Below are 23,729 nucleotides of genomic sequence, written 5' to 3' on the forward strand. Positions count from 1 at the left end.
CGTTTAAAACGCGGCTGGGATTGGCCCTCTGCAGCCACCATTAGGAAACCAGCTTCGGGTCTCTTAGCAACGGGCTTTGACAACACCTGAGGTGAGTACTGCCTGGGAGCGTCCTGCCTAGAGATTTCCCGAGGACTCAGGGACTCAGGGACTCAGCCTTCCTGTCATGCTTAAGCCTGGACAAAGTGGCCCCTCCGGGGTGGAGATCCTTCGCTAGGGCAGCCGGCTAGGGGCCCTCCTCTACCCTGGAGAGCAACTCTGATGCCATCCAGCCTCCAGCCTCAGTCAAGCGGCTGGGGCTCTCCTTGCGTGTTGTACAAGTCTTATTCTTGCAAAACTATTTGTAGAAAAACATAGCAGTTTCTATTTTTATAAATTAATCAAATCTAGCACCAAATTTTGCCACAGGCTGATTTTGGGACGGGGACTCGTGTCGTTGCTGTGGATAACTGGTTAGGAGATTTGTAAATTGTACCGGAAAACGCCAGAATGGAGGTATCAATGCCCCTGCCTCAGATATATGTAGAAAAAACCCTAGCCCTTATCAAACCAGATGTTGTTGACAAGGAAGAGGAGATACACGACATTATTGTGAGATCTGGATTCACCATTATTCAGGTAACGTCTGCCATCTCTCATATTCTAGTTATTCCTATATAAATGTAGCCACCATTTAGATCCTTAGTAACATTGTGTACATTTCTAAATGTGAAGGTTATATATAACCTGGGCATGTAAGCACACATGCCTGTAATCTCTGTATCAGGCGGTGGAGGCAGGCCAGCTATGTGCTGACTTCCAAATTCAGCCTGGGCTCTGTGAGACCTGTCTCAAAAACAGACAAGTTACCTGTAACAGACAAGTTTTTCACACTTCAAAGGACGTAGAATAAGACACCAAAGAAGCCAACTGCCTTTTCTGTCTCTTCCCACGTTAGCTCTGGGGAGATGCAATGGCTTAACTACATTCTTTCTCCTGGGTGTTTGTAACACTGGATCATTAAGTCAGAGTCTATTTATCCCTTCTAAGTTATGTGCAATATTCCTGTGCATACTTTGGTTCCTAATGTCAGCAGGTTTATTTTTGTTTTGTTTTGTTTTTGTTTTCAATAAAGGATCTCTCTGTATAAGCCCTGGCTGACTTGGAACTCACTCAGTAGACCAGGCTAGCCCGGAACTCACAGAGATCCACCTGCCTCTTCCTCCCAAGTACTGGAATTAAAGGTTCGCACTACCACGTGCAGCAAACATTTAGTGTTTTATGACCAATATCTGTTCTGCAGTTGGTAAACAAGGTGAAAGAAGTCAGGCCCTCTAGAAGACAGTGAGAGATTAGTTTGGACCTCACAGTGAGTCCCAGGCCATCCTGGGATATAGGGACAGGGTAAGACTGGGGGGTCTTGAGTTGCCAGCGATCTTGGGTTTCACAGATGCTTAACAGTCCCTAGCAGACAGTGTCTCCAAGAACAGGCAAATGGACGAATGGTTGAAGCAGAGCCTAGTGTTCGTAATACTTTGTTTGAATCTTATTTGAACTACAATTCTAAGTGAATAAAACATTATTTTTATTCTCTTAAATGTATGTGTATCTGAGTGTGGTGCTTTTCATCCCAGCACTGGAGAAGCAGAGATTATGTTTCTGTTATGTTCAAGGCCAGTCTGGTCTCCATAGCAAGTTCCCAGCCAGTCAGGGTTACATAGTGAGACTGTCTTATATAGTATCATATTATCTATTTTTGTAAGCGTTTTAAAATAAAACTGGAGGCTGGAGAGATGGCTCAGTGGTTAAGAGCACTGACTGCTCTTGCAGAGGTCCTGAGTTCAATTCCCAGCAACCACATGGTGACTCACAACCACCTGTAATAGGATCTGATGCCCTCTTCTGGTGTGTCTGAATATAACTATAGTGTACTCAGATATATAAAATAGATATATCTTTAAAAAATAAATGAAAAATAAAGAAAAGTGAGTTGGAGAGGGGTTTGTGGCACAGGGTTGGCTGAGAAAGCACAAGGACATGAGTTTGAATCTGCAGCAACCATGCAAAAGTCAGGTGTGACGGCCACACCTGTATATAAGCTCAGTGCTGGGCAGCAGGCAGGAGGATGCTGGGACTGGCACGCTCACTAGCCTTGGTCAGTGGGAGACACAAAGCGGTGAGCAACTGAGGCCAGCACCCTGTGTGTGTGTGTGTGTGTGTGTGGTGTGTGGTGTGTGGTTGTGTAGGGATGTGATTGCTTGTGGTGGTGGGTGGGGTAAATGGATATGTGTATTTTGTGTGGTTATGTGTTTGGGGAAGTGTGGGGGATGTTTATGTGTGTACGTGGTGGTGCTATATAGGTGGGGTGTGTGTGTGTGTGTGTGTATCATGTGTGTACAAGTTACCTTAGGCCCCAGTCCTTACCTATTTTGTTGTTTGGAACACGCTGTCTTGTTTGCTGCTGTGAAATCTAGGCTGACTGGGTCATAAGCCTCCAAGGTGCCTCTAAGTCTCCAACCACTCTCTCTGTAGTGTACAGGGATCACAAAGCCACTCTGCAATGGTGGCCATGAGGAAACTTCTGGGGATCCAAACCCGGGTCCTTACATCTGAGCTGCCAACACTCCTCTGTTTACTGAGCCATCTCTCTAATCTTAAATCCATCCTTAAAAAAAACAAACCATTGGGGCTGGAGAGATGGCTCAGCGGTTAAGAGCACTGACTGCTCTTCCAAAGGTACTGAGTTCAAATCCCAGCAGCCATATGGTGGCTCACAACCACCCGTAACGAAATCTGATGCCTTCTTCTGGTGTGTCCGAAGACAGCTACAGTGTACTTACATATAATAGTAAGTAAATCTCTTAAAAAAAAAAACACCACCAACAATTGACTTTGTAATTAAGTGGCTTGTGTATATTTTATTATAAATTATAACCAAAGAGCCTGGCATGGTGGCACATACCTGTAATCCAAGCACTCAGGAGGCAAAGGGAGGTGCATCTTTGGCCCATCCCAGGAACTCAAAACAGCAACAACATAGCAAACAAACGAATAGTAGACATTTATGTCAGAGTGAACATTAGACTGGTCTGCTCTGGTCTATGCAGCTGCTGTGACCACAGTGATGTCTTTGTTTTGTTTTGCTTTAATTTTTTCACAAAATATGTATTACATCAGTTGTACCATTTAAATTATTTTTTAGGTACACTGTGCGGCATTAAATGCACCCGGATTGTTTTGTGACTCTCAACACTATTCATCTGTATTTTCTTATCTCAAGCTGGAGTGGTGAACTTATTTTTTTTTAAGATTTATTTTTTAATTTCATGTGAATTGGTTTTGTGCCTGTGTGAGGGTGTCAGATCCCCTGGAACTGGAGTTACAGACAGTTATGAGCTGCCATGTGGATGCTGGGAGTTGATCTCGGGTCATCTGGAAGAGAAGCCATTGCTCTTAACCACTGAACCACCTCTTGGCCCAGGAACTTACTTTTAGAAAGGGAGGAAGGAGAGGCAGGCGGATTTCTGAGATGGAGGCCAGCCTGGTCTACCGAGTGAGTTCCAGGACAGCCAGGGCTACACAGAGAAACCCTGTCTTGAAAAAACCAAATCCAAAAAAAAAAAAAAAAAAAAAAAAAGGGAGGAAGGTGTGTTGTGTCTCCACCTCCTCCAGCCCCTAGTAATCACTGTCCTAGTTTTTAACTCAAGAAGTTTGACTCTCCCAGCTATTTCATATAATTGAGATTGAGGATGTTTTCAAGGTTTGTTTGGCTTTATTGTGGTGGAAGCTCTGAAAAGTTCTCTCTCAGTCCAGCAGGTGGCAGCAGTTCCTTCGTTGAAAACTATGTACATGTTTGGTATCAGGTTTCTTACATTAATTTCAAAGGATTTTTCACCTGATTTCATTTTAAAGCAACTAGTAGAATCATTAATTTCGCATTGATTTTAAAGTTGAACTCTCAATTTTTAAAATTATGCTGCAGGAGCTAGCACACCTTAAGAAAGGGCCCAGGGCTGCTGGGCAGGCAAACAGCCGCTGTTCAGGGAGAGTAAGGCAGTAGGATTACACTGGCGGTCAGCCTGGGCTACATAATAAAACCCTGTCTCAAAACCAACAAACAAACCAACAACAAGGAGCTTGTATACTGGCCACGGTGAAGCGGTGGACTCCCGCATGCAAGGATGCATGTGAGAACTAGACTTCTAGTTTATCAGAATATTCCTTTGTGTGGTCTGAGGAATCTCTAGACCCTATAGTACCACGTTGGGAGGTAAACTAGTGTATATTGTTCCAGAGACAGGATCTCACTCTGTAGCCCTAGCCAACCTGGCACTCACTATGTGGCTAGCCTGGATTGCAGGGTGTGTGTGTGTGTGTGTGTGTGTGTGTGTGTAAGAGAGGGAGAGCGACAGAGACGTGTGCATGGGTGTCAGGAGAAGGATATGGCATCGGCATCAGATTCCCTGTAGATGGAGTTACTGGTGTCTGGTGGATGCCCACTTGTCATGTAAGTGCCAGGATTCAAACTCTTGTCCTCAGGATTGTTCAGCAAACACTCTAAAAAATTCTTTTTAGCCAGGTGCTGGTGGCACACACCTTTAGTCCCAGCCCTCGGGAGACAGAGGCCGTTGGATCTTTGTGAGTCTGAGGCCAGCCTGGTCTGCAGAGAAGTCAGGGTTACACAGAGTAATCCTCTTCCAAAAAACAAAATCAGCAACAAAGGTTTTTATATTTACTTATTTACTTATGTGTGTTTGTATGCGTATGCCCATGCACAGTGGATGCATTGTGGTCTAAAAACTCGAGGGAATCCATTCTTTCTTCCCCACATGTTAATTCTAGGGATTGAACTTAGAACCCTAGCCCTGGCAGCAGCCCAGGGATCATTTTCTTTAAGTGAGATAAATACTTCCTCTGAACGTATTTAATTACCATTTACTTTCTGTATAATAACGCAAAGATAATTGCAGGCATGTGCCGCCATGCCTGGCGAGTTATTAAAGACTTAACGAGCTTTTGTTGAGGTGTCGCTTTACATGCTGTGTTTTGTTTACAGAGACGGAAACTACACCTGAGCCCTGAGCACTGCAGTAACTTTTATGTGGAACAGTATGGGAAAATGTTTTTCCCAAACTTAACAGCTTATATGAGCTCTGGACCTCTTGTCGCTATGATATTAGCTAGACATAACGCCATCTCTTACTGGAAAGAACTCTTGGGACCAAGTAATAGTTTAGTAGCCAAGGAGACACACCCGGACAGGTAATTTCCTTTGAAAGTGGTTTGAGAATTGAAGCCTGCCTTAAAGTGTGTGTGTGTGTGTGTGTGTGTGTGTGTGTGTGTGTGTGTGTGTGTGTGTGAAACAACAAAGAGGCCTGAGCCTGCTCTCTTAATAACAGTGTTGCATGCAGGTTTCCCGGATGTGGAAGTTTCCTAAGTGAACTTTTCTCTGGTATAGCGCAGTGAATTTGACATTCTCAGCATTTCATGTCTATCTTAATACCCAATGCTACAGAAGGTGTCAGAGAACATCTCACTGATGACTGGTTAGCCTTACATTAAACTGACTCTAAAGTAGGAGTTACTGATTAATTGATTTTTGTTGTTGTTTTTGAGACAGGGTTTCTCTGTGTAGCCCTGTGTTGTCCTGGTGCTTGTTCTGTAGACCAGGCTAACCTCAAACTCACAGAGATCCCTCTGCGTCAGCCTCTGAGTGTTGGGATTAGAGGTGTACATTACTACCACCCTGCTTTTGTTTATTTGCTTTAATATTTTTTTGAGACTAGGTCTTGCCCTGTAGCCTAAGCTGGCCTGTAATTCACTGTGTAGCCCAGGCTAGCTCTGAATTTGTGAGGATCCTCCTACTTCAGCCACCCCACCAACTTCCCCCCCCCCCAACCCTCTGAAATCCATGCTGGGTTACAGGCATGAGTTGCAATACATGGCTATGAAGTAGGATTTGTCAAGTTACATTTTATTTATTGACTGTTGTGTTTTCAGCATGAGCACTAGTTTCTAGAGATGAAATAGCTATTGCAGTTTTGAATTTATATATTTTCTTTTCACTTCTCACAAAATATTTTCTCCCCCTAGAGGAATGCCTGTTTTCATAGAGGATGCTACTGACATACAGACATGTATTTGACCCTCATCTAAGTAGATTGAAAGCTTAAGATTAAATTAGTGATGACTTGTCTTTAAAAAAAAAAAAAGTGGAAAAAGGCTGGGAGGATGGCTCTGTGGAAGGCTCAGTGGGTAAAGTGATTGCTACCAAGCAGAAGGTTCTGGATTTGAACTCAGAACCCATGACCTGGAAGGGAAAACATCACCCCCAGAGTGGTCCTCTGACCTCATGTGCCTCCTCCCTCCGCCAAGCTCTCTGATATACAGGAAGGAAGGACACCATCTTTAATTCTCTCTAGCTTGAGGGCGATCTACGGGACTGATGAGCTAAGAAACGCGCTTCATGGGAGCAATGACTTCGCTGCCTCAGAAAGAGAGATTAGGTTCATGTTTCCAGAAGGTGAGTCTGCCGTGCCTGCTTTCTCCACTGCGCCTCCAATTGTTCACCTCTTAAAAGTTTGATTTGTATCTTGAAAACACGGCTGGGAAGCAAGATAGCATTTTCCTCCAAACACGCTTTAGTATTTAGTATTTTCAGAGTCCTTAGAACTTGAAGCTAGAGGGGCCTGAGATATAGCTCCGTGTGTAGGGAGTTTGCTGAGCTCCTGGGAAGTCCTGCGTTTGAATCCCAGCACCAAACAAAATGGGGCCTGGTAATCCTAATGTTAACCCTACTGAGTGAGGGCAGGAGGATCAGAAGTTCAAGCGTTAACCCTCTGGTCATCTCCAGACCTCAGCTCACAGCAAGCAAAGAACACTTAGAGCCTGAGAGGCAGGTGGGGAGATCGCTGTTAGTTCCAGGCCAGCCATGGCTATGGAGAGAGACCTGTCTCAATAATACAAAAGCCAAAACAAGAGTTGGAGAGAAGGCTCAGCGGCTAACAGCACCCGCTGCTCTTGCAAAGGACCAGAGCTCAGTTCCCAGCACCCACGGGCAGCCCACCACGGTTCAGAACTCCGGGGACTCCAGCCTCTGACCGCCCTGGGCACTAAGCACACAGCTGGAGCACGTACATATATGCAGGAAAAACATTCACACACATGAAATAAGTCATGCTTTAAGGCAGAAACAAACAGAAAACAAAGCAAAACAAGTCTTGAAGCCAAACGTGGAAAAGTGAACATGACTTACAGAAAGCACGCTGTGTCCCTAGGGAGCTCTGGAGAACGAGTTCCTTTGCTTCTTTCCTTCTCCTGAACTAGATATATTTAGGATTGTTTTTCTCCTGTTCTGTTGTAATTCTTCCTAATCACCCATGAAGCTTCAGAAATATGTTGGTACCTGGAGGATAAAAGGACTGATTGGGACGGTGGTGGTGGTGGTGGTGGTGGTGCACGCCTGTAATCCCAGCACTTGGGAGGCAGAGGCAGGCAGATTTCTGAGTTCAAGGCCAGCCTGGTCTACAGAGTGAGTTCCAGGACAGCCAGGGCTACACAGAGAAACCCTGTCTTGAAAAAACCAAATCCAAAAAAAAAAAAAAAAGAGCTAACTGTAATACACACAGGCACAGGCGGTGCTCTGTCTCTGCCCCACGACTGCCCCTTTGTTCTGCACTCAGTAAACTTGTCTTTTTCCAAACAAAACAAGCCAAAAAGGCTTGATCCAGTGTGAAAATGATAATTCCACATCCTTTCTGATATCCTCCTATTTGAAGTCATGAGCCCGGTGAGCCTTTAAAAAGTGGGCACACTGAGAAACAGTACGTTGTCTTTACGCACTGGGCAGTGGACCTAGGGCTCTGTGCCAGGCAACCCATTGCCAGGGAGCTGCTAGGCCTCCTTCGTTTACCTATTGACTTTTAAGATGATCTTATTCTTGTTTACGTGTATGTGAATGTGAATGTGTGAGCAGATGGCCTCGGAGCCCAGAAGGCACTGGGTCCCTGGAGTTGGAGTTCCTGACAGTTGTGAACCACCTTATATGGGTGCTGAGATCTGGATTTGGGTCCTCTGGAAGAAAAATTGATCTTAGTCATTGAGCACCCTCCCCTCCTTTTTTGTTTTTGTTTTAGTTTGAGACTGTATGTCTTGGCTGGTCTTGAACACTGATCTTCCTGCCTCTACCTTCTAAGCGCTGAGATTTCAGGCACCTACTGCAGCCTGGTTTTCCAGTCCTCTGTTTTAAGGCAAGGTCTCAAGATGCTATCCACAGGTAAGGCTGCTTCGATTCATCTGTGCCAGCCTCCTGAGTGGCTGCCGGCGTTGGTTTGGATTCCTTTTCTTCTTTTGTGTGTGGCTGTCATTGTTAATTTTTTTAAATTTTAAATTATATTTATTTCTCTGTATAATCACAAAATTCCACAAGCACTGTATGTAAATAGTACCTTAGTAAACAGGTAAAGTGTAGCCATGCAGCTGTTATGTGGGCATACAGCTGTTATCACAGCATTCAGGTTCCAGTCAGGAAGATCACTGTGAGTTTGCTGCCAGCCTAGTAAGTCCCACGCCAACCTGGACTGCTGTGAGGCCATATCAGATAGACAGTAATAATATCAATTATAATACTTGAATAATAAATGTAAAGATGTAGAGCTCAAATTTAAAGCTCTTGAGTGTCTCATGACAGTTAAAACCTCTTGAAGGCATTCCCTTTAACAGCTGCGTAATGCCTAATCACTTGTTTGTGTTTGCAGTGATCATTGAACCCATTCCAATTGGGCAGGCTGCTAAGGACTATTTAAATTTGTACGTAGCACCAACACTACTTCAAGGACTCACGGAGCTTTGTAAGCAAAAGCCAGCAGACCCTTACGTAAGATACCTTTCTATTCTTACTAGAGAATACTTACTGTTTGTGGTTTTCATATTTAAAACTGTAAATTTGTTTGTTTCTGAGACAGGGTCTCACTTTGTAGTCCTGGCTGTCCCAGGACTTACTGTGTAAACCAGCCTGGCCTCAAGCTCACAAAGATCTACTTGTCTCTGCCTCTGAGGGCTGGGATTAAAGATACAACCATGCCTAACTAATATTTATTCTTCCAGTCTGAAGACTCACAAGTTCTGAGGCTTGCTTAGATTATATGCTGACTCCATGGTAACCAAGCAGGACAATTTAGTGAGACACTGTCTCAAAAATTTAAAAAGGTGGGCCAGTCACTGTGGTCACTGCCTTTAATCCCAGTACTTGTAAGGTAGACTCAGGCAGATCTCTGTGAATTCAGTTTGGCTGGTCCACGTAGTGAATTCAGGCCAGTCAAGGCTATATAGCGAAACCCAGTACAACTACCACCACCCCATCCCCACCAGTGGTGTGTGATGGGGCCTGGAGAGGGGTTGGAGAGATAGGCAAAGCACTTACTATGTAAACATCTTGACCTAAGTTCCATCCTGGGATTCCGCAGAATATAAGTAGAGAATCAGCTCCTAAAAGTTGTCCTCTGACCCCAAAGCAGTGGGTTCACTTCGTGGTGGCTTAAATATGCTTAACCCACGGGAAGTGGCACTTTTAGATGGAGGAGGCGTGGCCTTGTTAGAGGAAGTGTGTCACTGTGGAGTTGGGGCTTTGAGGTCTGGTGGTGGTACAGCATCCAGTACTCAGGACACAGAAACATGCAGATCCCTGAGTCAGTCTATAGAGCCAGGACAAGCAAGCTTAGGGAGGCGAAGGAAAACGTTGAAAACAGAAACAGGCAAAGATGTAACAGAACAAAGAGGCTAGCCCCAGCAAGCAGCGGACACTTGGCTCTGGCTTTAGAGTTAAGAATAGAAGGGACGACTGGGACAATTGACGCGCCTTAGTTTTTATAAGAGTTGCCTTGGTCATGTTGTCTCTTCACAGCAATGAAACCCTAAGACAAGTTTCCAACATGGAAAAAAGTTGTGTCTGACTTATTTCACAAAGTGCTTTATTAGCCAGGCGGCAGCGACAAACATGTGCCACGGTCCCACCCCTTCCAGGAGGTGAAGAGCGTCCCCGTACGTGCATACAGCCCATTTTGTGTAGTCACAAGTATAACTGCTCCTGTCTCTTGACTAGTGTGTGCAGTGTTGCAGTGTCATTTGTGGACCACGATCATGTGAGTCCCAGTTTTCAGTTGTGTCAATGTACAGGAACGCAGTTATTGGGCTCCGTTATTGTTACTCCGTATTGTTCAGCTGCCAGGAGCCACCCAGTGTTTTCCACGTGGCTGTTCATTTTACCTTCCCATTTGCAAGAGACGAGGGCTCCAGCTTCTCCTTGCGTGGCCATCGCTTGTTCGTTTCTGTTGTTTTACTGCTCATCATCAGTTACCCCAGTAGATGTGACCGTGGCTGATCTGCATGTTCACGATGCTGGGGGCATCCTGCCCGGAGTTTGTGAACCTTCCCTAGGAACTCAGTATCCAGGTTCAAGTTCAACGTGTGTGTGTGTGTGTGTGTGAGAGAGAGAGAGAGAGAGAGAGAGAGAGAGAGAGAGAGAGAGCAGGTGTGCACGAATAAGAGAGAGACAGAGATAGAAATTGGTGGGGGGAGTCCTTTGTAAGGCAGGCTGGCTCTAGCCCCCCCTCCACTAGTCTCCCAGTGCTGGGGTGACAGGCAGGAAGACCCATGACTGATCTCTGGATCAGGTTTGTTCCTGTGTGGAGTCATTGCCATCAGCAGCAAAGGCAGTTTTACTTCTTCCTTTGTAATTTAGATCTGTACTGACAGTTTTACAGGCTGTAGGGGATAGAGTTTCAGGTTTTTCTGTTTTGATTTTGATTGTTTATTTATTTAGTATATAGCTTTGAATTCATGCATTTGTTTTTATGTGGATGAGTGTTTTGCCAGCATATACTTCTGCGTACTGTATGCTTTCCTGGTGGCTGGAAAAGTCAGAAGAGGACGTTGGGCTCCTGGAACAGAAGTCCTCGGTAGCTGTGAGCAGACATGTGGGTGCTGGGAAGAACCCAGGTCCTATGCAAAACCAACACGTGCTCTTAGCAGCAGAGCCATCTCTCCAGACACACTTTATTTGTTTAATTTTGAGGCAAGGTCTCATTCTGTAGCCCAGGCTGTCTTGAACCTTTTCTTTTTTTCTTTTTCTTTTTTTTTTCTTTTTTTTTCTTTTTTTTCTTTTTTTGTTTTTAGAGACAGAGTTTCTCTGTGTAGCCCTGGCTGTTCTGGAACTCACTCTGTAGACCAGGCTGGCCTCGAACTCAGAAATCTGCCTGCTTCTGCCTCTGCCTCCCAAGTGCTGGGCTTAAAGTTAGGCGTGCACTACCACTGCCCTGCCTTGTCTTGAACCTTTTATGGAAAAAAAAAAATTGATGTTTTTTTCTTTGCCTTTTACAATGTAGAGGGCCTGTGCTGTTGGAGGCCAGATGCTGTGAGATGCCCTGGAGCTATAATCTGCCCGACGTGGGCACTGGGAGCCAAACTCAGGTTCTCTGGAAGAGCTGGACACGCTCCAAACTGCTGAGCCACCTTCCCAGCCCCAGGCCTGGGTCTTAGCTTCCTGTGCCTTGCTGGCCTGCCTTTCCTTTTCTTTTTAGGCATGATCTTGTTATGTAGTCTAGGCTGGCCTTGGACTTTGCTATGTAGCTCAGGCTGACCTCAAACTTGAGGTTATTCTCTTGCCTCTAGACCTCTTTCATGTCCTAGTGCTGGATTACCTTTTCTTATTCTTTTTTTTTTTTTAAGATTTATTTATTTATTTATTTATTGTAAATACACTGTAGCTGTCTTCAGACACCCCAGAAGAGGGCATTGGATCTCATTACGGATGGTTGTGAGCCACCATGTGGTTGCTGGGATTTGAACTCAGGACCTTGGGAAGAGCAGTCAGTGCTCTTAACCGCTGAGCCATCTCTCCAGCCCTCCTTTTCTTATTCTTTTTATTAGCCTATGGTAACTATACATAATAATGAGTTTTCTCATGACATTTTCATACATGTACATAATATGGGGTGATTTGTTTTATTATTTATTGGGGGGTTGTTCGTTTGTGTGGTGGGGGGAGGGCAGGGTCTCACTGTGGAGCACTGGCTGCCCTAGAACTTGGTATACAGACCAGGCTGGTCTTGAATATTGGTTTTGAGACGGGCTCTCTGTCTAGTCCTGGTTGGCCTATAGTAGGTAATGTATTGATCACAATTGGGCGCACACACACACAGACACAGACACACACACCCAGACACACACACACACACACACACCGCTGCTATTGTTCCTCTGACCCCCTCCTGCCCACTCCTTTCCTCTTTCTAGTTAGCTTCTCTGTTTCTTTTGACTGACTGGGTTTTGTTAGGGTTTGTTTAAATGAGCCAGGGTACCTCACCCACTGCATCACTGAAGACAGTGTCCCTCCCTCTCCATCAGCCATCAGCTTCCTGGGAATCCTGAGAGGGTGAGCCCTGGGAGCCCCTCACACTCCATTACATTTTCCTTCTTTCTTTTTTGATTTTGTTTTTCTGGTTTCTGGGAATTGCACTCAGGACCTCTGAAAGAAGGCCTCCTGAGCCCTGTCTCTAGCCTTCAATTTTTTTTATAACAAATACATTTATTTATTTATTTATTTATCATCCATCGTGTGTACCACAGCACACATATGGAGGTTGGAGAGGTCCCCCTCCGTCAGCCGAGGGAGTCCTCAGTATCTTACAAAGATCTTCAGGCAACCACACGCAACTTTACTTGCTGAGCGTGTCTCGGGACCTCCACTTAGTACTAATATTATTTGTTTGTTTGTTTTTGTGAGACAGGACTCCCTGCATCCTGAGCTGGCCTAGACTAGCTGTGTAGCCAAGGATGACTTTAAACTCAGATCTTCCTGCTTCTACCTCCCAAATGCTGGGATTACAGATGTTTATCAGGTGCTGGGATCAAACCCAAGGTTTTGTATTTAATAGGCAAACATTCTATCGACTAGCCAATTCCCAGGTGCTTTCTTTTTTTTTTTTAAAGATTTATTTATTATTATATGTAAGTACACTGTAGCTGTCTTCAGACACACCAGAAGGGGGCATCAGATCTCCTTACAGATGGTTGTGAGCCACCTTGTGGTTGCTGGGATTTGAACTCAGGACCTTAACTCAGTGCTCTTAACTCCTGAGCCATCTCTCCAGCCCCCCTTTTTTATTCTTAAATGTTTTAGTTACATTTAAGAATAAAACTATTATCATTTATTATTATTATTAAATTATTCTTTAATGTTTGGTTATATTATTTTATTTTGTATGTGTGTACCTTTATTTTTATTATTTGGCTTCCTTTTTTTTTTTTCAAGATGGTGGCTCACAACCATCTGTAATGAGATCTGACACCCTCCTCTGGCGTGTCTGAAGACAGCTACAGTGTACTCACATAATAGAAATAAATAAATCTACAAAAAAAAAAAAAAAGCAGCAGCAACAACAAAAAAAAACACTATCCAGGTTGGCCACAAACCTTAAAAGGCTTAAGGGTTTGTGTGTGTGTGTGTGTGTGTGTGATTGCTGCTACAGTTCTAGTGACAGCCTCTGTCCCTGGCCCTCTTCCTGTCTCCTCCTGCTTTAGTTCAACATCTAAGCTGGACTTTTTATGGGGTCCCCTTAGATGCAACACAACTCAGACAGCGGGTCAGACAGAAAACAGAGATGTAACCAAGCACCTGCTCCATCAGGTATGCAGAGCAGACTTAGCTGACCGGCAACAGCTCCACCCCACCCACCCCTGAGTGCATCTTTACCCTCAGCACCCAGGGAGCAGAGCCAGCTAGATCTCTAGGAGTTCAAGGCCAGCCTGGTCTACATAGTAAGTTCCAGATAGCCTCAGCTGTGAGACCCTGTCTCAAAAAATAATTATTTTTAAAGATCTTTAATTTTTCAGTTGATAGGTTCATTATACATCAAAGGAAATATTTAAATATTTATTAACTTTAGTTTTTCTTTTTCCATAGATCTGGCTTGCTGATTGGCTGTTGAAAAATAATCCCAACAAACCTAAACTTTGTCATTTCCCAGTGACAGAAGAGTCTTAGTCTACTCCACAGAACGAGTGCCAAGTTATCTTATTGTAAGAAGCTGCGTTCTTCACATTAAAAACATATATGTGTCTCTGTGTGGGAATATGTTTGCCTGTGAGTGCAGGACTCTGAGGAGCCAGAGGCACGGGTCCCATGGAGCTGGAGTTACAGGAAGTTGTAAATCACCTGACAGGAGTTTTGGGAGCCACACCTGGGTCTTCTGCAAGAGGATATACATTATTTGCTACTAAGCCATTAATTAATTAATTTTTGTTTTTTGAGACAGGGTTTCTCTGTGTAACCCTGGCTGTCCTGGAACTCACTCTATAGACCAGGTTGGCCTCAGACTCAGAGATCTGCCTGACTCTGCATCCGGAGTGCGGGGAGGAATGGCGTGTGTCTCCATGGCCACTAAGATAGGACGTTAACCCAATACCCAGGGACAGAGGTAGACTTCTGTGAGCTCGAGGCCAGCCTGGTCTACATAGTGAAATGTCCTTTTCTTCTTCTTCATGTTATTATTATTAGTTTTGTTTTGTTTTGGTTTGGTTTTTTGGATTTGGTTTTTTTGAGACAGGGTTTCTCTGTGTAGCCCTGGCTGTCCTGGAACTCACTCTGTAGACCAGGCTGGCCTCGAACTCAGAAATCCGCCTGCCTCTGCCTCCCAAGTGCTGGGATCACAGGCGTGCGCCACCACCGCCCGGCTGTTATTAGTTTTATTATGCAGTTCTGCTCATGGTACCCAACGGTACCTAAAGCTTGTTCTCCCCACGAGCTAGACCCTAGTTCTTTACTCTTGACCGGGTCTAGCTAAGTTGTCCAGAGCAGCCTTGAACTGACGATCCTCCTACCACAGCCTGGATTGCACCATGGACCAGCTTGAACTGAAATTATCAAATATATTTTGAGAAGTCTGTACCCCAAAATACTGACCCTGCTCTTTCTCAGTCAGCTCCTTGTAGGAACTATCAGATTGAACTGTGACATGGCCCAGCACTCAGCTGCTGTTTCTGTCACCTCTGTGGCTCTTGGGACTTTCTCCTGTTGACTCCCTCGCCATTAGCAACAGCGGCGTTTACTCTGTGCCTGATTGAGACTATACAGTGTCTTTGAAAAATCTGAGATCAGGGACTTCCAGGCCTACGGAAAAGCTGGCTTCTAGAGTAGAGTCCACTCGTTTCTAGCAGTTTCCGATGCAGACTGGGACACATCAGGCTTCACCCAGGACAAGCCTGCAGAAAACCTCTGCTCAGGCAGGCTCAGGCCGGTTAACTGGCCCATTGGTCCTCCCTGAGTTCTGCCTTTCCCTTTCTCATCCAAATCAAAGGCTGCAGACGCTGCAGTGATTGATGCCTTTTGTTCCCAAACCAAACTTTTTATAGCTCACCCCCTGCCACGGCCAGCCACTCCCAGGGGAGGAGGAGGAGAGGCACGGGGAGGGGGAGGGGGAAGTGAGGAGGGGGAAGGTGAGGGGGAGAGGGGGAGGTAGTGAGGGGGAGGGGAGGAGGAGGGAGAAAGAGGAGGGGGAAGGGGGGAGGTAGGGAGGAGGAGGGAGGAAGGGAGGGGGCAGTTAGCAGACAGAGGCTAATCCCACCAATAACCTCAGCATTGGAATCATACAAACCGCCATTTCTCCCAGACTTGCCTCATCAGCATTTCAGGGCTGGGGGGTGGGGGGAGCTGCTTCAAGGTCTGGCTTCCCCAAGGCTCCGAGTTCCCATTTCCTCTCTGCTTTCGCAAACCGACTGTGCTCGGGGAGCCGGAGTATCATCAACTCCCGAGGCCTTGCAGGCGAGAAGAGGACAGCAGGAGAAAGGATCTGGAGCAGCATCGTGACAGCGGACTGGGAGGATGACAGGAAGCGGGAGAACGCCTCAAAAGTATAACTGAGCAATGGCGGTCACCCTGAGCTAATTTCTGAGTCCTCTGCCAATAGATCGATTGATCGATCGCTGTCAAGGCTCACTTTCCCACTCTGAGGCAGCATCACAAACATTTCTTAGTGTTCTCGAGTGCTTTGCTAGGAGCTCATTATTTCTCAGCATAATCGTGGAATGCAGCCGGCTAGGCTAAGCCAGCTTATATGAATACGCATTGTGACATCTAGGTGACATTGTGACATCTAGGTGACGTAGGTGTCAATGGGGCTGACAAGATGGCTCAGCGGGTAAAGGCACTTGCAGTCAATCCGCCCCCCCCCCCCCATTTTAAAAAGAAAAAATAGTAAGCATGTCCCCTATGGAGAAGGCTAGTTAATAAATCTTGTCTGAATAAAGATTGTAAAATCCTGGTCCTTCTGGGAGCCTTTATGATGGGGCCGGAATGGCAACCTCTCTGGACTTTAGTGTTCTGACCCTTGCCAATGTTAAGACTGTTTCAAGGGGTCTTTAACCTGTCTATTTGGTTAGTGTCTCTAGGTGCCATAAGGTGGTTAGACCAGGAGCAGCCTGAAGCAGTCTGTATGGAGGCAGAAGCTTTGGAAATGATCTCCTTCTCCGTGGTGCAGGCCTCTGTGTCAGCCACACCCCTCCCTCATCCACAGACTGGACACACTCTAGGCCAGATGTCCTAGATTCTGAAACGTCAGGGTTCCAGGGTTCCTCAGCCCAGTTACAGTGTGGTGGCTATTAGGATCCCAGATTCCAGTTTATTTTAGCCTGACCTGTTTTCACTTTTACAGGGCTCAATATACAAAGAGCAAACCGTGATTTGTTCTTTCAAGCCTTTCAAGGATGGCTAAAAAAGAAAAAAACTGTACTTGAGAGAACACAGAATATGTCCTAAATGAAGTCAGGTCATTGTATTAAGGTCATCAGGCCATCAGTGAACTCACAGTTTTGTCCATCTTTCTAAAATGGATGGAGGAACCCTGCCTCCTCTTACAGATTGGTGCTTTGATTGCTCTAAGCCCTGGGCACCTACCCATTTGATCTGGGTCTTTTGATGGAGCCAAGCCTTGGCATGTTGACTGTTCAGACAGCATCCTGGCCTTTGCGTCTTGAATGCTGGACTGTGGGCCTGAGCCACCATGCCCAGCTACAGTCTTTTCTTCCCCTTTAACATTTTCTTTATTTAGTGTGGGTGGTGTGCAAATGTCACAGTGCTATAGAAATCAGCAGGCTATGGAGAATTAGTTCTCTCCTTTTATCATGTGGACTCTGGGGACCCTCAAGTCTCCAGTCTTGATAGCAGGCACCCTCACCCTCTGACCATTACCAGCCTTTTCACTTTTTGTTTTTGTTTTTTCGAGACAGGGTTTCTCTGTGTAGCCCTGGCTATCCAGGCTGGCCTCGAACTCAGAAATCCGCCTCCCTCTGCCTCCCAAGTGCTGGGATTAAAGGCATGAGCCACCACCGCCTGGCTCTTTCCATCTTTTTTTTCTTTCTTCCTTTTTCCTCCCCCCAACCCCCTTTGGTTGTTGTTTTGAGACAGGGTCTTACTATGTAACCCTGGCTGTCCTGGAACTCACTCTGTAGACTACTCTGGCCTTGAACTCACAAAGATCCACTTGCCTCTGCCTCTCAAGTTCTGGGAGTATACTACCACACACCCAGCTAGCCTGATTTCACTTAGAACCCCAGAACTGATTCAATTTAGAACCACCATTGTGGGTGGTGCCAGCCCAGGGATGGCACCACACACAATGGGCTAGCCCGCCCCTCCCCCCCCCCTTAATCACTAGTTGAGAAAATGCCTTACAGCTGGAACTCATGGAGGCATTTCAATTGAAGTTCCCTTCTTTCAGATAACTCTAGTTTGTGTCAAGTTAACATAAAACTAGCCAGCACCAGTGGTCCCTGCCTATGTTCAGAATCCAGATTAAAGGGTGAAAAACTGGGTCAGCAGTTAAAAGCACTGGCTGCTCTTGCAGAGGACCCAGGTTTGATTCTCAGCACCCTTACAACATGGAGACTAATGTCTATAACTCTAGTCCCGCGGGATCCAATACCGCCTTCTGGCTGGGCTCCTTGGGGGTCAGGCACCTATTTGGTGCACAGACATATATGCAAGCAAAACACCCATGTACATAAAATTATGAAATGAAAACAAAACCAAAAAAAAAAAAAAAAAGAAAACAAAACAAAACAAAACCAAACACTAGGCCTAGTGGGATGGTTCATTGGATGAAGTGGCTTTGGATCCCTGGAACACCCATCATGGCCCTGTGTGAAGCCACGAAAGAGAAGCTCGGGCTACAGTGAAGACCTCATGCCAAGAAGAGTTAAGGCCCACGGCCTTAACTCTTAACTTCTTATGAAAAATCATAATTTTCTTTGGCAGATGACATAGCTCACATAAATTCCTTTGAAATTTGTTCATGTTTGTGTTGATACTTTATCTGGCTTCATCTTTGTTCAAATAAGTGATTTGTTTAGGCTGTTTAATTTCTTTGTCACAAGGGTCCCAAAACAAGACAGACAACAGTCCCCCTTATGTGTATGAGACTTTTGTCTCTGTTTGCCAACTTTGGGGAATTAATGTGTCTCATGTCATTCCATATACATACATACATACATATGTATATTTGTTCATGTGTATATACATAAATATGTACACATATTTATAAATAACATTACAAAACAATTAAATGAGCTCATTTATTTCTCAAAAAAAAAACCCTAAATACATAAAAAATGGTAGAATAAGGGATTAGCTGCACAGGAACAACTTGCTAAAAGCAACTTAAATTTTAAATTTTATAACTTAAAATTTTAAATTGTTCCTATTTCCATCCCTAGCACCTGTAGGAAAACAAACAAGTTTTACTAAACCCATGGTTTTATATAAACACCCTTAAGAGACAAACCAATGGATGGGTGCTACTGGACTCATTTCGTGGGGCCAGGCCTCACCTCTCTGCTTTCCCCTAGCTTTCTCTGGATTCTAGCATGGCGGTAAAGTTGTACCATGAGCTGACACCAGATGATACAGAGGGCCCTCCCCTGAGTTTCAACTGCATATTGATAACTCCACTGCCTGTTATGAGCTTCTGTAAGAGACCACATGAATATTATCAATAACTCCAACCTTCAACCTGTTGTGTAACCTGGAGACATCTGAAACACACTGGTATGGCTGAACTTCTCCCCCGGAACACTGGGTCTGGAAGAAAAATTAAAAAAAAAAAAATTCTGTTCTGATTGCTCCAGTCTCAGTTCTAATGAGATAACATTTCTGCCTGCCCTACACTCCCATTCCTGTTCAGCATCAACACTAAACTCATACTCTTAATCCCTTTAAGGTAGACTAGTAGTCCTGTCCGAACCTCCACTGAACCTCAGTGACACCAAATGACACTAGGGGATACTGTCTCTCCTCATGTGGTTCCTTGTCATCTTTTAAGGTTGAAAGGATTTCCCTAAAGTAGCTCCATGGACTCCCTTAGAGAATTCTTGAGAACTTTGTCTACAGATGCTTCTGTATCTCTACCGTATGGAGTCCATTTTGCCCATATGTACAAGTGAACAGATACTCTTTTAAGAAGATATTTAGCATTTTTTTCCATTTCCGGTGACGGCTATTTTTGGTTGTCAACTTGACTACAGTGGCTGGGTACGCCTATGAGGGATTTCTCTTAATTAAATCATTTGAAGAAGGAAGACCCACCTTGAATCTGGATCTTTTGAGGTGAGAGGAGCCACCTTAAATCTGGGCCACACTTTTTAGAGGCGGCCTCTATATAAAGAACACCAAAGACACGAGACCCACCAACATGGGCCATGTTCGAGCCAAGACACTGAAGAAGGCGACTCGGGTCATCATCAAGAAGTACTACATGCACCTGGGTAATGACTTCCACACCAACAAGCGAATGTGCAAGGAGATCACCATTTTCCCCAGTGCAAGACTTCAGAACAAGGAACTTCAGCTATGTCACTCAGCTGATGAAGTGGATTCACAGAGGTCCTGTGAGAGGTGTCTCTATCAAGTTGCAGGAAGAAAAGAGAGAGAGGAGAGATAATTATGTTCCTGAGGTCTCAGCCCTAGATCAGGAGATCACTGAGGTAGATCCTGACACTAAGAAATGCTGAAACTTCTGGACTTTGGCAGTCTCTCTAACCTTCAGGTCACTCAGCCTATGGTTGGGATGAATTTCAAAACATCACATGGAACTGTTTAATCTGTTATGCCATATTTTCAATAAACCTGAAAACAACAACAAAAAGAACACCAAAGAAGGAAATTTTGCTTTTTGTCTGTTCTTGCTCTGCATTTACTCCCGTTAATCAAAGCCTTCTTATTTGGGATTCTGACCTACACTGAAGACCAGCAGAGACACCCAGCCTCGTGGACTGAACAACTACTGGTTCTACTGGATTCTCAGACTTGCTACTGGGAGACAGCCACTGTTGGACTAGCTGGGCCCTAGCTTGTAAGCCACTCTAACAAATTCATATATATATATATATATATATATATATATATATATATATATATATATATATATATAGTATTTCTATCATTCGTTAATCCATTCTGTTTCTCCAGAGAACCCTGATTAATACACCTCTCACGGAGTCTTGTTAGGTTTTCCCATACACAATGGGGAAACACATTCTTAGCCTTCACCCAACCCTGTCCTCTAAACTCTAGAAATTACGGAGTCAACCTGAGGACACAGGTGAGAGGGAGAGGCTCTGGGAGGGGTGCCAGGGACCCTAAAGATCTCACAAAGCTCCCTGCCGTGCTGGCCCTAGATTAACCCATCATTTCCCAGGAAGAGTTGTCCTAGTTGCTTTGCTTTCCAGGGGCCTCCTGTGTTAATCTATGGAAATGACCAACTGAGTGTGAACGTGACAGGCTTTGTTTTGCAAAAAAAAGTTGGTAAAGCAGGCCCCACGCTGACTGATTGAATGCTGTCATCAGCCCCATTCTCGGGTGCCACAAAAGGAAGGGAAGGGAAGCCTCCTCTGCTAAATGACAGCTTGTCTTACTGGTTATGACCCTTATGCCCAGGGCAAAGGGTTTTATTCCTCTCTCTCTCTCTCTCTCTCTCTCTCTCTCTCTCTCTCTCTCTCTCTTGTGTGTGTGTGTGTGTGTGTGTGTGTGTGTGAGAGAGAGAGAGAGAGAGAGAGACAGAGACACATAGAGACATAGACAGACAGACACAGAAAGCTGTATTAATAAACTACTCTTTCCCATTTTCCTTTATGTCCATCCCCCACACACCGCTGATTGGCCAAGGCTCATTGGAAAAGTCTGCTCTCTATTGTCAACGGTTAGAGGAACAAAAACCTTATTTCTGCACCCACCAACCTGTCACGATTTTACCTTCCCACTAAGAAGTGTGGATTTAGCCGGGCGGTGGTGGCGCACGCCTGTAATCCCAGCACTCTGGGAGGCAGAGGCAGGCGGATTTCTGAGTTCGAGGTTAGCCTGGTCTACAGAGTGAGTTCCAGGACAGCCAGGGCTACACAGAGAAACCCTGTCTCGAAAAAACCAAAAAAAAAAAAAAAAAGGTGTGGATTTGTTGAAGAGCACAGGGAGGCAGAGGGAAGGCAGCACCTTATCTGCTGAGCCATCTCACACGCACACACACACAATGTACATATGTGTAAGCATGCACGTGAGCTTGTGTGTAGAAGGCCAGAGGGTGATGTCAAGGCTCTTGCTCGGTTGCTTATCACCTGTTTTGAACCTGGGGCACACCAGTTAATCTAGACTGGTCAGGAAGCTCCAGAGGTTTGCCTGGTTTGCCTCCCCAGGGCTGGAATAACAGATGTGTGCCACCCTGCCCAGGGATCTGAGGCACGAAGTCCTGCCTGAAAGTTTGAGGCCAGTTCTCACCTACAGAGCCAGTTTCTGGCCAGCGTAACTACATAGCAAGACTGTCTCGAAGCACAGAGACAAGCTGGGGATGTAGCTTGGTGGTAGAATGCCTGCCTTTCATGCACAAGGCCCTGAGGACACTTTCCCGATGGCAGAGTCATAAAAATTGCACTTTCAATAGAAGCTGTAAACCGAGGCACAATAGAAAGAATCCTGTCTTTCCAGAGGCCACCGAATCTAATGGGATTTTGATGATGGCATTATGGTCCTACCTCTGAGAGAGGCATGTCAGCTCCATTGTGGCTTTTTTTTTGGTTTGTTTGTTTATTTGGTTGGTTAGTTGGTTGTTTTTTTCCGAGACAGGGTTTCTCTGTGTAGCCTGGCTGTCCTGGAACTCACTCTGTAGACCAGGCTGGCCTCGTACTCAGGAATCCACCTGCTTCTCGAGTGCTGTGATTAAAGGCATGCGCCACCACAGCCCTGCTCTACTTTTGTTTGTAAAACAGAGCCTCATGTGGCTTGTTCTGGCCTCGAGCTAAGTAGTGAGAAACTGGAGCTGGGCATTGGGGCTGTTCTTGTAGAACTAGGAATAGTTGAAGACTTGGACATATAACACGGGGCCTTAGAAGACAGAAGGCTTAACATGTGGCTGATGATCTAGTTCGAAGCCAGACTGGGCTGCATAGCAAGGCCTTGTCTCAAACAAACAAACTTAGGACAACAGTCAATAAACCCAAAACAGTTTAAGTGTGCTGTTCTTTCTTTGACTTTTTTTCTCTTCTTTCTCCTCTTCCTCTTCCTCCTCCTCTTTTCCCTCTTCCTCCTCTTCCTTCTCTTCCTCCTCTTCCTTCTTTCCAGACACAGTTTCTCTGTATAGCGCTGACACTAGCTCTGTAGACAGGATGGGATTGGTCTGGAACTCAGAGATCCACCTAGGATTACAGGTATGTGGCACCAGTAACCTAGGAATGACATCATTATTTACTGAGAGTTCTTTAGAGGGGGGGTGGTGGATTTTGGTTTGGTTTTTTTCCGAGACAGGGTTTCTCTGTGTATCCCTGGCTGTCCTGGAGCTCACTCTGTAGACCAGGCTGGCCTCGAACTCAGAAATCCGCCTGCCTCTGCCTCCCAGAGTGCTGGGATTACAGGCATGCGCCACCACCACCCAGTTTACTGAGTTCTAACCTCAGAGTCAAATACTTATGATTTTAGAGAAAGTTCTCTGAACCCCAGTGAAATAACCTTTTTCATTGGTTGTCTGTTTTTTCCATCATCATTTTGTGTGTGGGCACCTGGTGCACCGACCACAAGGTTCCACCTCCTCCTGTCCACATTCCCAGTGCCCTCTCCATCATCTCCCTCACCTCTCTGACAAAGTTCAGTCTGAGGCCTCGAGGATCCATGGCTTAACTCTGTCCATGCCTCCCTCAGGACGGTGCACCTTCCTTTTCTGTTTCCTCACCCTGAGAAGCGCAGCCTGGTGTGACTGACCCCAGCATCAGCTCTGGAGATTGCTCAGGCCTGGCTGGGGTTTAATCTTCTCTCCGCTGCTGTACAGGATTCTTTCTTCCTGTTGTAGGGAGAGGAGTGGGACCAGGAGCTTAGAGCTGAATTTTAACCCAGCTTTCATTTTGTTTTTTTCTCAACCTTGGTTTTTCGGTCCCCACTGAGAACCACGGGCAGTTTGTGATGTGTGACTAGGGTTTCCTTTAGTGTTTTCCCTCCCTCCTCCTCCTGAAGCAAACACCCTCCCTCTTGAAACTTTGACCTCTAATGAATACATAATGATCCGGTTTTGGTTTTGTATTTTTTCCTTTTCGGGCCCCCTCCAGTCAGCAGGGGCCGGGCCATCGCTTTATCATTCTAAGGAATGTTTTTGCAAATCAAAAGTTAAGGTCCTTATTCAGGAGAAGCGCTGAGAAATACAACTGTCTCACTTGTAGAGGAGAGAGGA

At 45.4% G+C, this 23,729-nt stretch overlaps 1 protein-coding gene and 1 pseudogene across 1 annotated transcript; both read left to right on the forward strand.

Moving 5' to 3' along the window:
- Window positions 1-394: 394 nt before the first annotated feature.
- Window positions 395-14,088, forward strand: Nme5 (NME/NM23 family member 5). The gene is made up of 5 exons (XM_052155834.1): window positions 395-618; window positions 5,036-5,241; window positions 6,402-6,502; window positions 8,736-8,854; window positions 13,940-14,088. Exons 1-5 carry the CDS (start codon window positions 490-492, stop codon window positions 14,018-14,020), a joined length of 636 nt encoding a protein of 211 aa, XP_052011794.1. The 5' UTR covers window positions 395-489; the 3' UTR covers window positions 14,021-14,088.
- A 5,630-nt stretch (window positions 14,089-19,718) lies between these two features.
- On the forward strand, window positions 19,719-20,126 carry LOC127664012 (40S ribosomal protein S17-like; annotated as a pseudogene).
- Window positions 20,127-23,729: the final 3,603 nt, after the last annotated feature.

This window comes from Apodemus sylvaticus, chromosome 13 (assembly GCF_947179515.1).
Source record: "Apodemus sylvaticus chromosome 13, mApoSyl1.1, whole genome shotgun sequence".
Classification (NCBI taxonomy): Eukaryota; Metazoa; Chordata; class Mammalia; order Rodentia; family Muridae; genus Apodemus; species Apodemus sylvaticus.